This window comes from Phyllobates terribilis, unplaced genomic scaffold, assembly GCF_046119375.1.
Source record: "Phyllobates terribilis strain yellow unplaced genomic scaffold, ASM4611937v1 Scaffold_8__6_contigs__length_399053987, whole genome shotgun sequence".
In the NCBI taxonomy this organism is placed as follows: domain Eukaryota; kingdom Metazoa; phylum Chordata; class Amphibia; order Anura; family Dendrobatidae; genus Phyllobates; species Phyllobates terribilis.
The window spans coordinates 329129739-329142482 of record NW_027362768.1 but is presented as its reverse complement, the minus strand read 5'-3'; the positions used below and the strand labels follow the sequence as shown (position 1 = coordinate 329142482).

At 39.5% G+C, this 12744-nt stretch overlaps 1 protein-coding gene across 1 annotated transcript in view; it reads left to right on the top strand.

Moving 5' to 3' along the window:
* CFAP20DC (CFAP20 domain containing) overlaps nucleotides 1-12744 on the top strand; it is a 692474-nt gene that overhangs the window by 426255 nt on the left and 253475 nt on the right. Inside the window, exon 13 of the mRNA XM_073644645.1 lies at nucleotides 9874-10184. Coding sequence (XP_073500746.1) covers nucleotides 9874-10184 — 311 coding nt within the window. The remainder of the gene's footprint in view (nucleotides 1-9873; nucleotides 10185-12744) is intronic.

Genomic DNA, 12744 nt, shown 5'->3' with positions numbered 1-12744 from the left:
GGCACACGATTCATTCCAGGTAAGTTAGAATCCTTTAATCTCCCTGATGCCAAAACATCCAGTCTTGACATGGGCATGTTTGCATTACTAAACTCCACCAATGACTTAGTGTCCCAAAACATAGTGGCAGATTCCCTTTAAACCTTTAGATTTATTCTAACTTCATAACTAGAGTGTGGGGCTCCTTAGACAGGCTTTCTATGGATGTCTGTATTGACCAGTACTCACACCAAGAACTTCATCAGATAGCTTCAACTCGACTGCAGGAGGCATGTATGAAGATTCCAGAAAAAGTTTAGTCTCAGGCTGAATTCTTGTATTATGCACAGTAGTAACAGACACAGCTGCAACAGCAGCAGCTGCAACAACAGCTGTAGGTAAAAAAGACAATTCTGAACCAGAGATGTACAGAGATGAATCTAGAAAGATGGCTGGCAAACACTAACTGAGAAGGAAGAAGGGAGGGGTTACTGACATCAGAGCTGGGCTACAGGGAGAGAGACAGAACAAACTTCTAAAAGGTAAACTGATTCCATAGCAGTATAACAACAACAATAAAATAATAATACAATACTGAATGATTCCCAAGTCGTAGGACATGACAAGGTTACACATGTAACATATTTATTTCTGCCACATCTTTATTGAACTATTCTATATTGTTGTTTCAAAGTGACAAAAAAAATACATTTTGTATTATAAATTATAATTATTCACCTACTTATAGATAGTCTAGTGTCAAATTTACCCCCCTACAAATCTCCTTCGATATAGCCAGTCTGCAATGACAAAACAGGATGTAACTAAATTTCTTCGATGCCCGTAACTTTTATAGAAGCAGTGCCACACGGAGACTGACTATTATATGCCACTACATCTAATAATAATTGCTTGGACAATTGAAACGATGATACCATTTTTCTAATGAAATTCAATTCCAACTCTCGGGAAACGCATCGAACGTTCTTCAAAGCTTTTCATGGTCAATAGTCATTGTTTACCAGCAATCGGTGAAGAATATTAACTTTTCATTGATTTTTACTTTATGATCATCAACAAACAATTTTATTGTGTAGAAAGAATACCCCATGAATCCAAAAGTTTGACCTGAATCTTAGTCCCAGTAGTGGCAGCCAATAACCATTGACTAGGAGCTAAGGACCAACGTTGAGGCTTAGCCTTTGAAATGCATCATACTCAATGAAATCAATGGCACGTAGAGAATTGCTAGACTGCCTCCCCTGGAATATTGGCTCAGCTCATAAAATCAAGACTGGAGAATGATGTTTTCTTTCCTTTAAGACTGTAAGGATCTAACGAACTGTATGATCCATTCATCAATTCCAAAAAAAGCTTGATTATCGATAGCAGGACTTCTATGAAATGTATCTGCCTAGTAAGCTCTCCGCATTCCTCTCCTAAAAGAAATGGAACATGACAAACCTGTTTTCTGTGAGCCCAGTCATTAGTCGTCTACCACAACAAGCATTAAGAGCTGTGCATTCGAGAGCAGCTGCGCTACACGGATAGCAAGCTTTCTTTAAAGAAGATAAATGAACATCATCCTTTTAATGCAGCAGTTTTGGAACGTACGACAAGACATAAATCATCTGGGTTCTTGTTTATGTATAAAATGTGCTGAAGGTGTGCTTTATGTTCTGCATGGCTAAACTCCCAGCATTCGTCTATACCCTTAATACTGTATATATCTAAGTTAATCATTGTATATTCAATATGCACCCCAAAACAACAGCAGGGGATACATACCATTGTGCAATCACAATCGGTGATGAAGAAGTGAATTTTTCTACAAAGACTCCTGCCAATCTTAATTCCCTTCCTGCCGCAGCCAATTATAATTTTTGCACTTCAATTTTTTTTCCTCCCTTTCTTCCAAGAGCCACAACTTTTTTATTTTTGTATCAACATAGACAGTAAGTTGTTTTGAATAGCACCATTGATTTTAGCATATAATATAGAAAACGGGGGAAAAAAATCAGTGAAATGGCAAAATTAATGTAATTCCTTTATGGTTTGTTTTTTTTAGCTTTGCTTTTACGGATTTTGATGTGAGATTAAAATCCATAATTTTCCAGATCAGTGTCAAACTTATATATATATATATATATATATATATATATATATATATATATATATATATTGCTTGTTTTTTTTATTTTAGTGATGAAAACAATTCAGAAATATGTAAAAAAAAAAATTGGATTGTTTCAGCTTTTTTCGGAGACCCACAATTTTTTACTTTTTATTCTTCCATTAATGGAGCTGTGTGCTGGTTTGTTTTTTCGTGCTGTGAGCTTACGTTTTTATTGATACCATTTTGGGGGACATATAATGTTTTGATCTCTTTTCATGTAGTTTTTTTGGAACAGGTTTGGCACCAGAAAAACAGCAATTCTGGTCTTTTTATTTTTTTGCTTTACAGCATTTACCGTATGAGTTAAATCGTTTTACATTTTGATAGATCACATTTTTACAGAAGTGGCCATACCAAATGTGTTTATCATTTTTAATGTCATTTTAATGGGGAAAAAGTTGTAATTCAAATTGTTAGGTTTTTTTTTTTTCTTATAATGAAAACTTTTTTTTTTTACTTATTGGGAGACTTGAACCTTTGCTTGTCTGATTGCTTGTTGTGTATACTGTATTATGTCTGTCCCCCAGTTCCCATGTCAATCCACTTACGATCGAGTCACATAGGGACCAGTGAGCATCAGGAATGGCATGTCCCCCCCAGGACTGCCTGCCTTAAACTCCGCTGTCAGAGTTTGAACTTGTAGTATTGAAGGAGTTTACTGCACTAATTGGAGCTTAGGTCTGATCGCTGCTGTTACAGGCAGATGCCGGCTGTATAACACAGGTGACATCTGCTGCTACCTGTAGCCAACATGGGCTGTACATGGATGGCAGATGTTGGGAATCATTCATCAAGTTTCCTATTTTCTGTTATTCTTTAAAATAATAGCATTAGGTCTTCCCATCAGTTTAGAAAAGAACCCTCAAGTCAACAATGAAAATTTCACATTGTCCAAGAATCCAGACAAATATAAGTCTTAAGTTCATAGGATTTCCTTCCCGATGTATTAGTTTTTTTTTTTATTAAAAACTAAAGATCTATCTGGGAGAAAACCATGTAAATCTCAAACACCTGCAACAGTTTCATAGGATTTATATTGACTTCCATTAGTCCGAACCAAGAATAAAAGTTGGCCAACACAGTTACTTCTTCCATAACTTACTTTACCAAGGTCTCAGATGTACCGCCCGCAATTCCCACAGGAAAAATAGGAACTTGACTATTCAAGCAAGTGCCTTGCAACATTTACTCGATGAGAAATCTGGAATATTCAAGAAGAAATGTCTACAAATGCCGTATAGATGTTCTACTAAATAATCCATACTCTAACCCCCTGATATATTGGCCCGTCAAAGCCAGTACTAATGAAGTCTATATCCAAGAGTTACGTTCGTCTCGATTTCCTGATGCCATACCTCCTTTTAATTTTCCTGTGCGTGTGGCTATTTCTCCGGTGAGCACATTAGGTTAAACCGTGGTCAGGAGAACTCTATGAAATAGTTATCTTCATGCATTTTTTATTTGCGGATGGTTCTTCACGAGGGCGAGAAATTTAAAAGTCAAATTAAAACTGGAGCTAATGGGCCTCTTGGGAAACTATTTAAAAACTTTAAATTTTCAGTAGACTCAGGAATCACAAGAAGCGATCGCATGAGCCCTCGGTAAGTTCATTTACATTCCTCAGTCACTGTCCACGAGAAGTATCGCTGAACGATTACAATAAATGAAGCATGTTCAGCTTGAATTACATCAAAGAAGGAAAAGCCTTAAAGGACTTACTGCAAGGCAGGTGTTAATTATAATTTCAGACTTGTGAATTTCTCACATATTATTAGAACCCAAACTGACAATGAAATGCAAATGAATCGCCCGTAGCTATGACCACTATTTTCCATCAATTATTGAGAAAATTGCAAGTTTCTCTAATGCCGTAACTGGACAATGTCTTGTTTTTTTTGTTTTTTTTTCCTTCTGCATTTAAATCATTTGCGTGGAAAATATTATAGAGAAGTAAATGAATACTTTTGTTTTAGATTTTCTTGTACTTTTGTTCATTTTTAGTTTATTATAAGGTATAAAATTATATAATTATAGATTTTAATTGCAGTCATAGTTAGCGGTCTCCAAAGAAACGTTGTAGGCTTTGAGTATGCACGTCCTGATTGTCGCCTATTACATTTCAAGGGGTTTTATTGTTTGAAATGGACTATTTGCATGTGGATAAATATTGTCTATTACAATGAAGGGGAACAATACGAGTAGAAAACAAAGCAATCTGTGGTTAATTACATACATTATATTTCTGGGTGACAAACATAATGTGTTGATCCCCTAGATCGGTGGTCTCCAACCTATCGCTGTTTTGAAGGTACAACTGTGGGAAGTAACCAGGAACCTGTCCAGTCAGTAATCTGTGGCTGCTCTTTCCTGGAGCCCTGAAAACAGGCTGCCATTGGCACATCATTTACATTGGGGAGAGTTGTCCACTACTTGGACAATCTCTTCTGAATCCCTATGTTTCCCTCCATTAAAATAATAACACTTATACTCCCCTCCAGTTCAGGCGCTGTTCCAGCGGTGTCCGCACTGTTCCAGCGTTGTTAGCACTGGCTCTCCCTGGGCTCACATGACGTTGTTATCTCATGTGCTCCCTGAGGCCAATCTGAGCTGGCTTCACTCTGACTGCCGTTGAACAAATCAAGACATCCAAAGGAAGTGAGAGCTGCTGTTGTTCTCTCACTTCCTCCGGATGTCAATTACTCCGTTGGAGAGGAGAGTGAAGCCAGTGCTGATTGACCGCAGGGATTGCGTGACATAACAATATCACGTAAGCCCTGGGATGGACAGTGTCGGCACCGGAAGTGAGTACAGATGTTATTATTTTACTGGTGGATACACAAGGGGTTGTCCGAGTAGTGGACAACCCCTTTAATTATACCAGAGGTAGAATTTTTCATGGCATCACTTTACAGGTGCCAAGAGTGAGATGATGTAGAGCTAGCAGGGCAGGACATCTCTGGATCATAGAACATCAGATAGGTTCATTGTAGCCTTAATCTAGACTTGTCAACCTCCTATGTGCTGTATGTAGGGCAGTGATCTTGCAACTATGGCTTACCACTAGGGTTGGAGGAAATCGATTCACAGGAACCAGTCAAGGTCAGTGATCTGTAGCTACTGGATCGGAGTCCTGAGAAGAGTCTCCTACTTCCCGGCATCCATAGCTCTTCTTCTGTTGATTATCCTGGCACAATATCAAAATGTCAAATATGCATCATTCTGCAACGATGACATCACACCAGGGTGGCTAAAAAACAAATTTTTATGTTTTTTGCCAAGACAATAACCAACACAATAGGCTAGACTTTTAATCCTTATATAATTATAAATTTACATATATTTCTAATTAACTGGGGAAGAAACGCAAAATAAGCATTACTTACGGTTTAGCGCCCCTACATATCCAGCATCTCCTCTCCACTGGCATTTTCCTTACAAAGCTGGATCAGCAACATCACAGTTAACAATACTTGACCACTGCTGTCAATCATTGACCTCAGCAGTCTTGTGCCATCTACCTGTCACGGGTGTGTCAGGTTTGACAATCATTCTGGATCCGGCTGTAGAAGGTCGCTGCTCTTGGTCTTGCAGACACCTTCTTGATTGTTTCCTCATCCTTCCCTCTCTAGGACCCAGCATTGATCTGCACATTCTGCTGCTAATTGACACACCCTTGCTGAATCTTTAAATACACTAAGTTTCTCCAGAGAGTTGCTCTGTTCAGGTCTGGAATTCTAGCACTCGGCTAGATTCTTCTTGCAGTTCCTTTGTGGATTGTAGTCATGATCTCCCTGGTGTCTTCTCAAAGTCAAGTGTATCCCCTTGTGTCTGTTTCCCTTGTTTGTCTTTAGTTTCAGTGGGGCTGACTAGTGCTCACACCCCCCCTACCTAGGGCCTACCTCTAGGGTCAGCCAGGGCTAAGGTATCCTGCTCGGCGATAGGTGTGGAACCTATTTAGGGACAATAGGGGAGTCAGGGTTTTGTAAGATTTGCTTAGGGGTCTCCACTCCCCATTTCTCTAGTTGCTGGGCTTTCCCCTTTTTCCCATCATCATACGCTGGGTTCTTTCCATACCTAGCATGACACTATCTTGGCATTCCCACTATGGGCAGTGACTGGCAACAGTGGTCATATGTTCTCAACGGTAGATCACTGCTGCAGCACCATATGTTTGTTGTACATAATGTTTATCTTGACATTTTACACCATTACTTGCGTTTCAAAATTTTGACCAATCTCAAACAACTCGTCCAACATTGTTTTTTTGCTTAACTATATTTTACTTTGTAAAGCATATATACCGCAAGGCAACCCAACACATACCGCAAATTTATATGCTTATGTTAGGTTAGTGATAAACAATGGAAGGAAAAAATATGGTAGTATAATGGGGTTTTTTGCCCCCTTTACCCTCCAAAAAAACGAAAAAATAGTAAGCATAAAACTATAAACAAAACTCCATAGTGATGCAAAAATAATTAAAATAAATGTATTAGTTTAAATAAAAAACAAAAGAATAAATAAATGTGTGTGCTCCTGAAAGACAACTATAGCTTGGTCTTTAAGGGATTAATAGACTTAGCAATTGTTTTAGGGGGGGAAAAACATCAAAAACGTGAAAACAGAAAGGTGAACAGAGACGAACCTTCAATGGTAGCAGGTATGACTTTCAAGTGATAACTTTGTTGTTCTGTTTCATGTTCTTTTTATGGATTTTTGACACCAATGGCCGATTTATCATGAAAGAATCTCAAGGTGGAATTTTTACTTGTCTTTAGCTCTTCTGCAATGTAGGTTTAGTCTAACATATCTAATTTATCTACGTGCAGACCCCAGAGCATAGATTAATATTTCATTATGTGCATGTCGTACGCTTTTTCTTTATATTTTGCCAAAATATTGATTATACTCCCTTTTCTTCCATCAGTGGAAAGCTTTTCTTCTTTTTATGGGGACATATTGATTAAACAAGTACATTGTGGACTACAAAGGAGGCTCCTGTAATAATTAAGATCAGGCTTTTCTGCGCAGAAGAGATGTTTGTATATACACTTTTGTACAAATACTAAGTTCCGACCTTCAAGTTGTCTCTGTTTCTATTCAAAAACTTTTGAAAACTTTTTTTGAAACCAGTACAAAGTTGAAAATAGACTCCATCCATGAGGATGTCATTATTAGCCAGTTAGGTTTTGGTGTTTATGTTCCTCTTCATGCACTTCCCATGACCCTGAAACCAATTTCATTCCACTTTATTTACTAAAATAGCAGTTCCATATGAGATGAATATTCTTCTTTAGGGTCATTGCTACCAGTAATGTAGCAATCCCCATTGCTCATTGCTAACAATACAGCTGGCGTTCTGCACAGATCCTTGACATCCAGAAGCAAAGGAGATAAGACCAACCAGTGGTGGGACTCCACTTTCCTAGGGCCCTATAGCAACTGTGTGGTCTATCTTTGTGATGGTACTTGGCTATTGGATTTTTTGGATAAAACAAGATTCTAGCATTGTCACTTGATGATGATGCAAGTGATGAAAAGAGGTTTTTTAATCCAACAAAGTGAATTCAATGAAATATACTTTATTATCACTTCATTAAAATAGTAGCATAAGCATAAAAAATACTGACGCGTCTCGAGTCTGGCAGACTCTTAATCGTAGATATATGTTACGATACTGGCGTAGCATTGCTGGAACCCAGTTGCCGAAGGAGCACAAGCAGGAACAGCAAGCAGTAGTAGAAGTTCTTGGAGTTAGCAAAGGAGTTGCAGTAAACAATCTGTAGATAGGTGAGAACAGTCTGGGTAAGACAGTCCAGGAGCTGGAGCATGGAATTAGACTAAACAGCTAGACACAATACTCAAGCAATGAGTTAGAGATCCATGCGGCTCAAACAGGAAACAAGATGAATTCCACAGGTTCAGAATCTGCCGTCTTAGTAAAGAGCAATTGCAGAACACAGCAGCGGCCTGCAGTGGTAAGGAGTGGATTTGCTGCACAATTATTAAGGTGAACAATAGCAGCCACTAGTGGTCAAACTGTAGAAGGATAACAGGAATCCTGACAATATAGTAGATGCAAGCACTGAACCGACGGAGACAGAGGTGGACAGACGCAAGAATAGGAAGCTCTACTATTGAAGCATATAATTAATAATTTCTCCTTTGTACTAAATATTGATATGTAGGTAATAGAAATGAGCAAAAAGGTTGTCAGGACCCTGGTCCAGCGGCGACATCCGTGGTCACCAGATCAGAGCTCTGCAAACCTTCTCCTGCCTGCAGCATCTCCATTGCCTCTTATAATCATTAGATTAGTGCACCCGTATTCATTATGATACAGCGCAACGTATGCACACAGTTGCACCAAGCCTACTAATCGGAAGAGGCGCCATGGATGCCAACATGTAGGAGATGGTTTGTAGGGCTCTTTGCGGTACTTGGCTATTGGTCTATTGAATAAAACCAGATTCAGTTGACATAACTTGACAATGATTCTAGCACTACACCTAAAGAGATGGGTTAGGACATATGCAGGGATTTATTTGTAGGTATTTAAGATGAGCAAAAAGATTGTCAGGACTCTGGTCCAGTGGCAATGCTGGTAGTCTCTGGTCACCAGAGGAGTCCTTCTTCAAAGACCTTCTTCTACGTGCCGGCATCCCCATTACCTTTTCTGATTGGTAGACCTAGTAAGACATAATCATTTTGGTGCAGCACAATGCACACATAACATCTCAGCAGGCCTACTAATTAGAAGAGACACCAGGGATGCCAACAGGTAGGTGGTTTGTATGGTTCTGGTCCAACAGCCACAGATTTCTGACAAGGCTGCTGAAACCATGTTCTGCAAAGCTTTCTACTCAGGTCTAGTATGTAAGATATTAAAGTGTAACGTTTGATAATAGAGGCAGGGCAAAAGTTTTGATTGGTGGAGGTCCTTTTTCTGAGACCACCGCAATCACTAAAACAAAGGAGCAGAAGCCCTCAGCCTACCGCTGATCTTCTCCAACACTAAAGAATGTGCAACCGAAAGTTTTTGGAGCTTGTCTTCAGTTTTTGAGAAAATAAGCACTTCTGCTCTTTCATTATAGCCGAGACCTGTATGGGTCTCAGCAACCGCATCCCCATTAATAGAAACTTTTGACGTGTGTCTATGGCATGAAACGTATTTGACATGAGTTACATTTAAGAATGTACAGTACATGCCACAAGGCGGCCCCTGCAACCATCTATGGAGTCCTGGAAGAGGATCACCTCAATCACCATCAGCCCATTTTCCTTCCTCATCAGTTTTGTCGGCCTGAACAGAGTTTGCTTTCATCAGTCCTTACAATGGTAGTAAACAACCAGCCCAAGAGTCACGTTGCCTTTCAGTCCTTCAAGGCATGTGAAGACTGATCAACATTGACTCCTCCTGGATGGGCAAGCGTGGCTTAACCATTTTGGCCAAATATCCCATATCTAACCCTTTATTAGATATGGTCCCTTAAATAAACTTTCCACTATTATGAGATGTCCATAGGGTGAGTTGTACTCATGGATCCATGGACGTCTACTTCTGATGGTATCTCAATGATCCCTTTCAGATTTCTCACTTATTCTTATCTCTCACACTCTGCTGTTAGGTAATACAGTTATAAATATACTAATAACGTGTAATTTCCAGCTCCATCTTCCATGACATATCATCAATTCTCATGTATTTTATTTTCTAGATAACTGGATTTTTCCTGACACTTTTCAAGATGTATCCAAACTGTCTGACACTCTACATCAAACAGACATCAGCAATTTATGTGAGCAGTTGGCAGATAACAACCAAAGTGACACTGCCTATCCGGCAGAAAGGACCCCCGGGGACCCCGACAACATTTACACTTACTCTTCAATGTCTGGCTCATTGCATCATGGGAAACTTCAGGGTCAATCATTTGACAGGGATACAGTCTCTCTGGAAGTCTTGGAACATGACAGACGTGGTGCGCGGATGGAGGATGATTTCTATGGAAGTGACAGCAGCATCGAGGTAGTTTGCAATTCTCACTTTGGCGCGATAATCTGCAGCAGAATATGTGTTTGCTAATGGAATAATGAATATTTATCAACAGACATAATATTTTTTCAAGTATCACATTCTACATAGGCTCTACGAGTCTCTTCCCACAGAATTAGTTAGGACGTTTCTTCTGATGCGTCAATTACTGATTGATAGGAAATTACATCATCCTGTTCCTCAAGAAGGTCAGCAGTGGTTATAATACAGTTTTCTGTCCCAGCTGCTGCAGAACTTCATAATAAAACATATCAGCTGGCGCAGAACCTCAGTTTCTATATGAAATTTTTCATATCAATAACTCAATGATAGATAGAAATCTTTGATGCCCACTAGATGTTGAAGAATCGATTCGCAGGACTCTGGTTCATCGACCAGGTCAGTAATTTATGACCTCTGAATTGAAGGCCTGAAAATTTCCTTACCTCCTGGCATTTACAGCTCTTCCTTTGATTTGCCGGGCTGTCGCAACGTTATGCTTACAGCGTAACACATACACAACGTCACATCAGCCTGACTAATCAAAGTGGAGCTGGGAAAACCACGAGGTCGGCTATGTGCCCACGATGCAGAATTGAAGCAGAAAATTTTCTCAGCGTTTCTGCATGTCCTTGGCAGTAAAAACGCTTGCGGATTTTACACGCGTTTTTTAAGCGTTTTTGCAGCGTTTTTACATGCTTATTTAACTTGCGTTTTTCAAATGCATTGAGCAGTCAAATCCGCATGCAGAAAGGCATAAATAATGGACATGCTGCGGATTTTTCTGCACAGAAAATCAGCTGCGGAAAAATCCGCAGCATGTGCACAGAACATGCTGATTTTCATTGGGGACCATGGGGCACGTATTACCAAGCGTTTTAAAAGCATTTCCGCTGCGGAAATTCCGCAGCAAAAACGCTTGAACAATGCATCATGGGTACACAGTCGTAAGGAGATTCTCAATCCTCCCGTCCAATGGTCAAAGATTACTGACGTGGCCGATGAACCGGAGTCCCGTGACTTGATTTTCGCATCTCTACTTAGCACGTAGCAAAATTGCTGCTAAAAATATCCATTGCAGTTCTGCAAGACTTTGCAGGGAAATCAAAATCGGATTTGCAGATTTTACTGCAGATCTATGAATAAACTGCAGCAAAATCTATACATCCTTATTGAATTAATTTGGAAAATTCAAAATAATTCTGGGCCCAGTCTACAAAAAGAATTGTCATGCGGGTTTAAAGAGAACCCGTCAGCACAATTTTGTAATGTAATACATGGATGTAATGGCCATGGAATACTGATTACATCGATACTTTTGGTGACGAAATCCACTTTGTGGTTCTTCTGTAATCACCATTTGAAGTTTTCTGCTAATTAGATTTCGGTGCACAGGGGCCGGACTGTACATTGGGGCTTCTCCTCAGTGTCTGTTATTCCCCAGCACTTCTGCTGCCTCCAGTCTGTGAATGACAGGTCACTGCTGAGATTTCAGACAGAGGATGCAGGTCATTCAGAGACAAGAGGCAGTGGAGGGGTCGGGAAATCACAGAGAGGGAGAAGAAGCCCCAGTGCACAGTCCGGTCCCTGTGCACCGAAATCTAATTAGCAGAAAACTTCAAATGGTGATTACAGAAGAACCATAAAGCAGATTTCTTCACCAAAGGTATCAATGTAATCAATATTACAACACCATTACAGCCATGCTTTTACTTTACATATAGATTATAGATTGACAGTTTGGACAAATGGGATGATTGAGCCTCTGGCCAAACTGTCCACCCTGCAATGCTATAAGTGGAGTCAGCTTGCCTTCTGTAGCATGATGTTAGCACAGGAGCACTGAATCTGGCTGGCAATTTCAGAACATTGCTTACCAGGTGTATCGGAAAGAGCTTGTAAGCGCCGAACTTCTTGCCTCGGAGACTGGCCACCACGGCAGACTGCAGCAGTGATTAGTAATCTAGACAACGAGCAGTAAACTATAGAATTAAAAATGCATCCATTCTGGAGAAGGAAGATGATTTCTAATAAGAAAGTGCAAAGTAGTTTGCATTTACCAGAATGTTGCAAATTCAAGCATTAAAGAGCTTGAGAATAACCCTGTAAGTCCTCGTTCAGGTGATCATGTTTAAGACCCATGTTCTATCAGTGGTTTGAATGGATACAACACGCATCCATTACGAGGCTGTACACATGTCCATGTGGTAGTTGTGCGCCAACCGTCTGCAAAACAAAATTTGAAGATTTGTTAGATTTTGATCTGATTCACCTATCAAAGTTGCACATTCAAGTTTACTAGACCATGAAACAAATAGTCAGCAAGTGGATGCAATCCATATGTCATCCAAGTGTTGTCCATTTTTTAATGTTTAATGGATATAAGACGCTTGGATTTTTAATTTTTTCTGCATTGGAGAAGACCTAATGCTAATCTGATGTTAAAAAATTAACTAACGGGCTAAAAATGGTTGAAAATTTGATTTAAAAAAATCACTGATAAAAATCAGTCTATTTTTCTTACAAGAATAACAAAAATGGAAGCTTCTCGTCC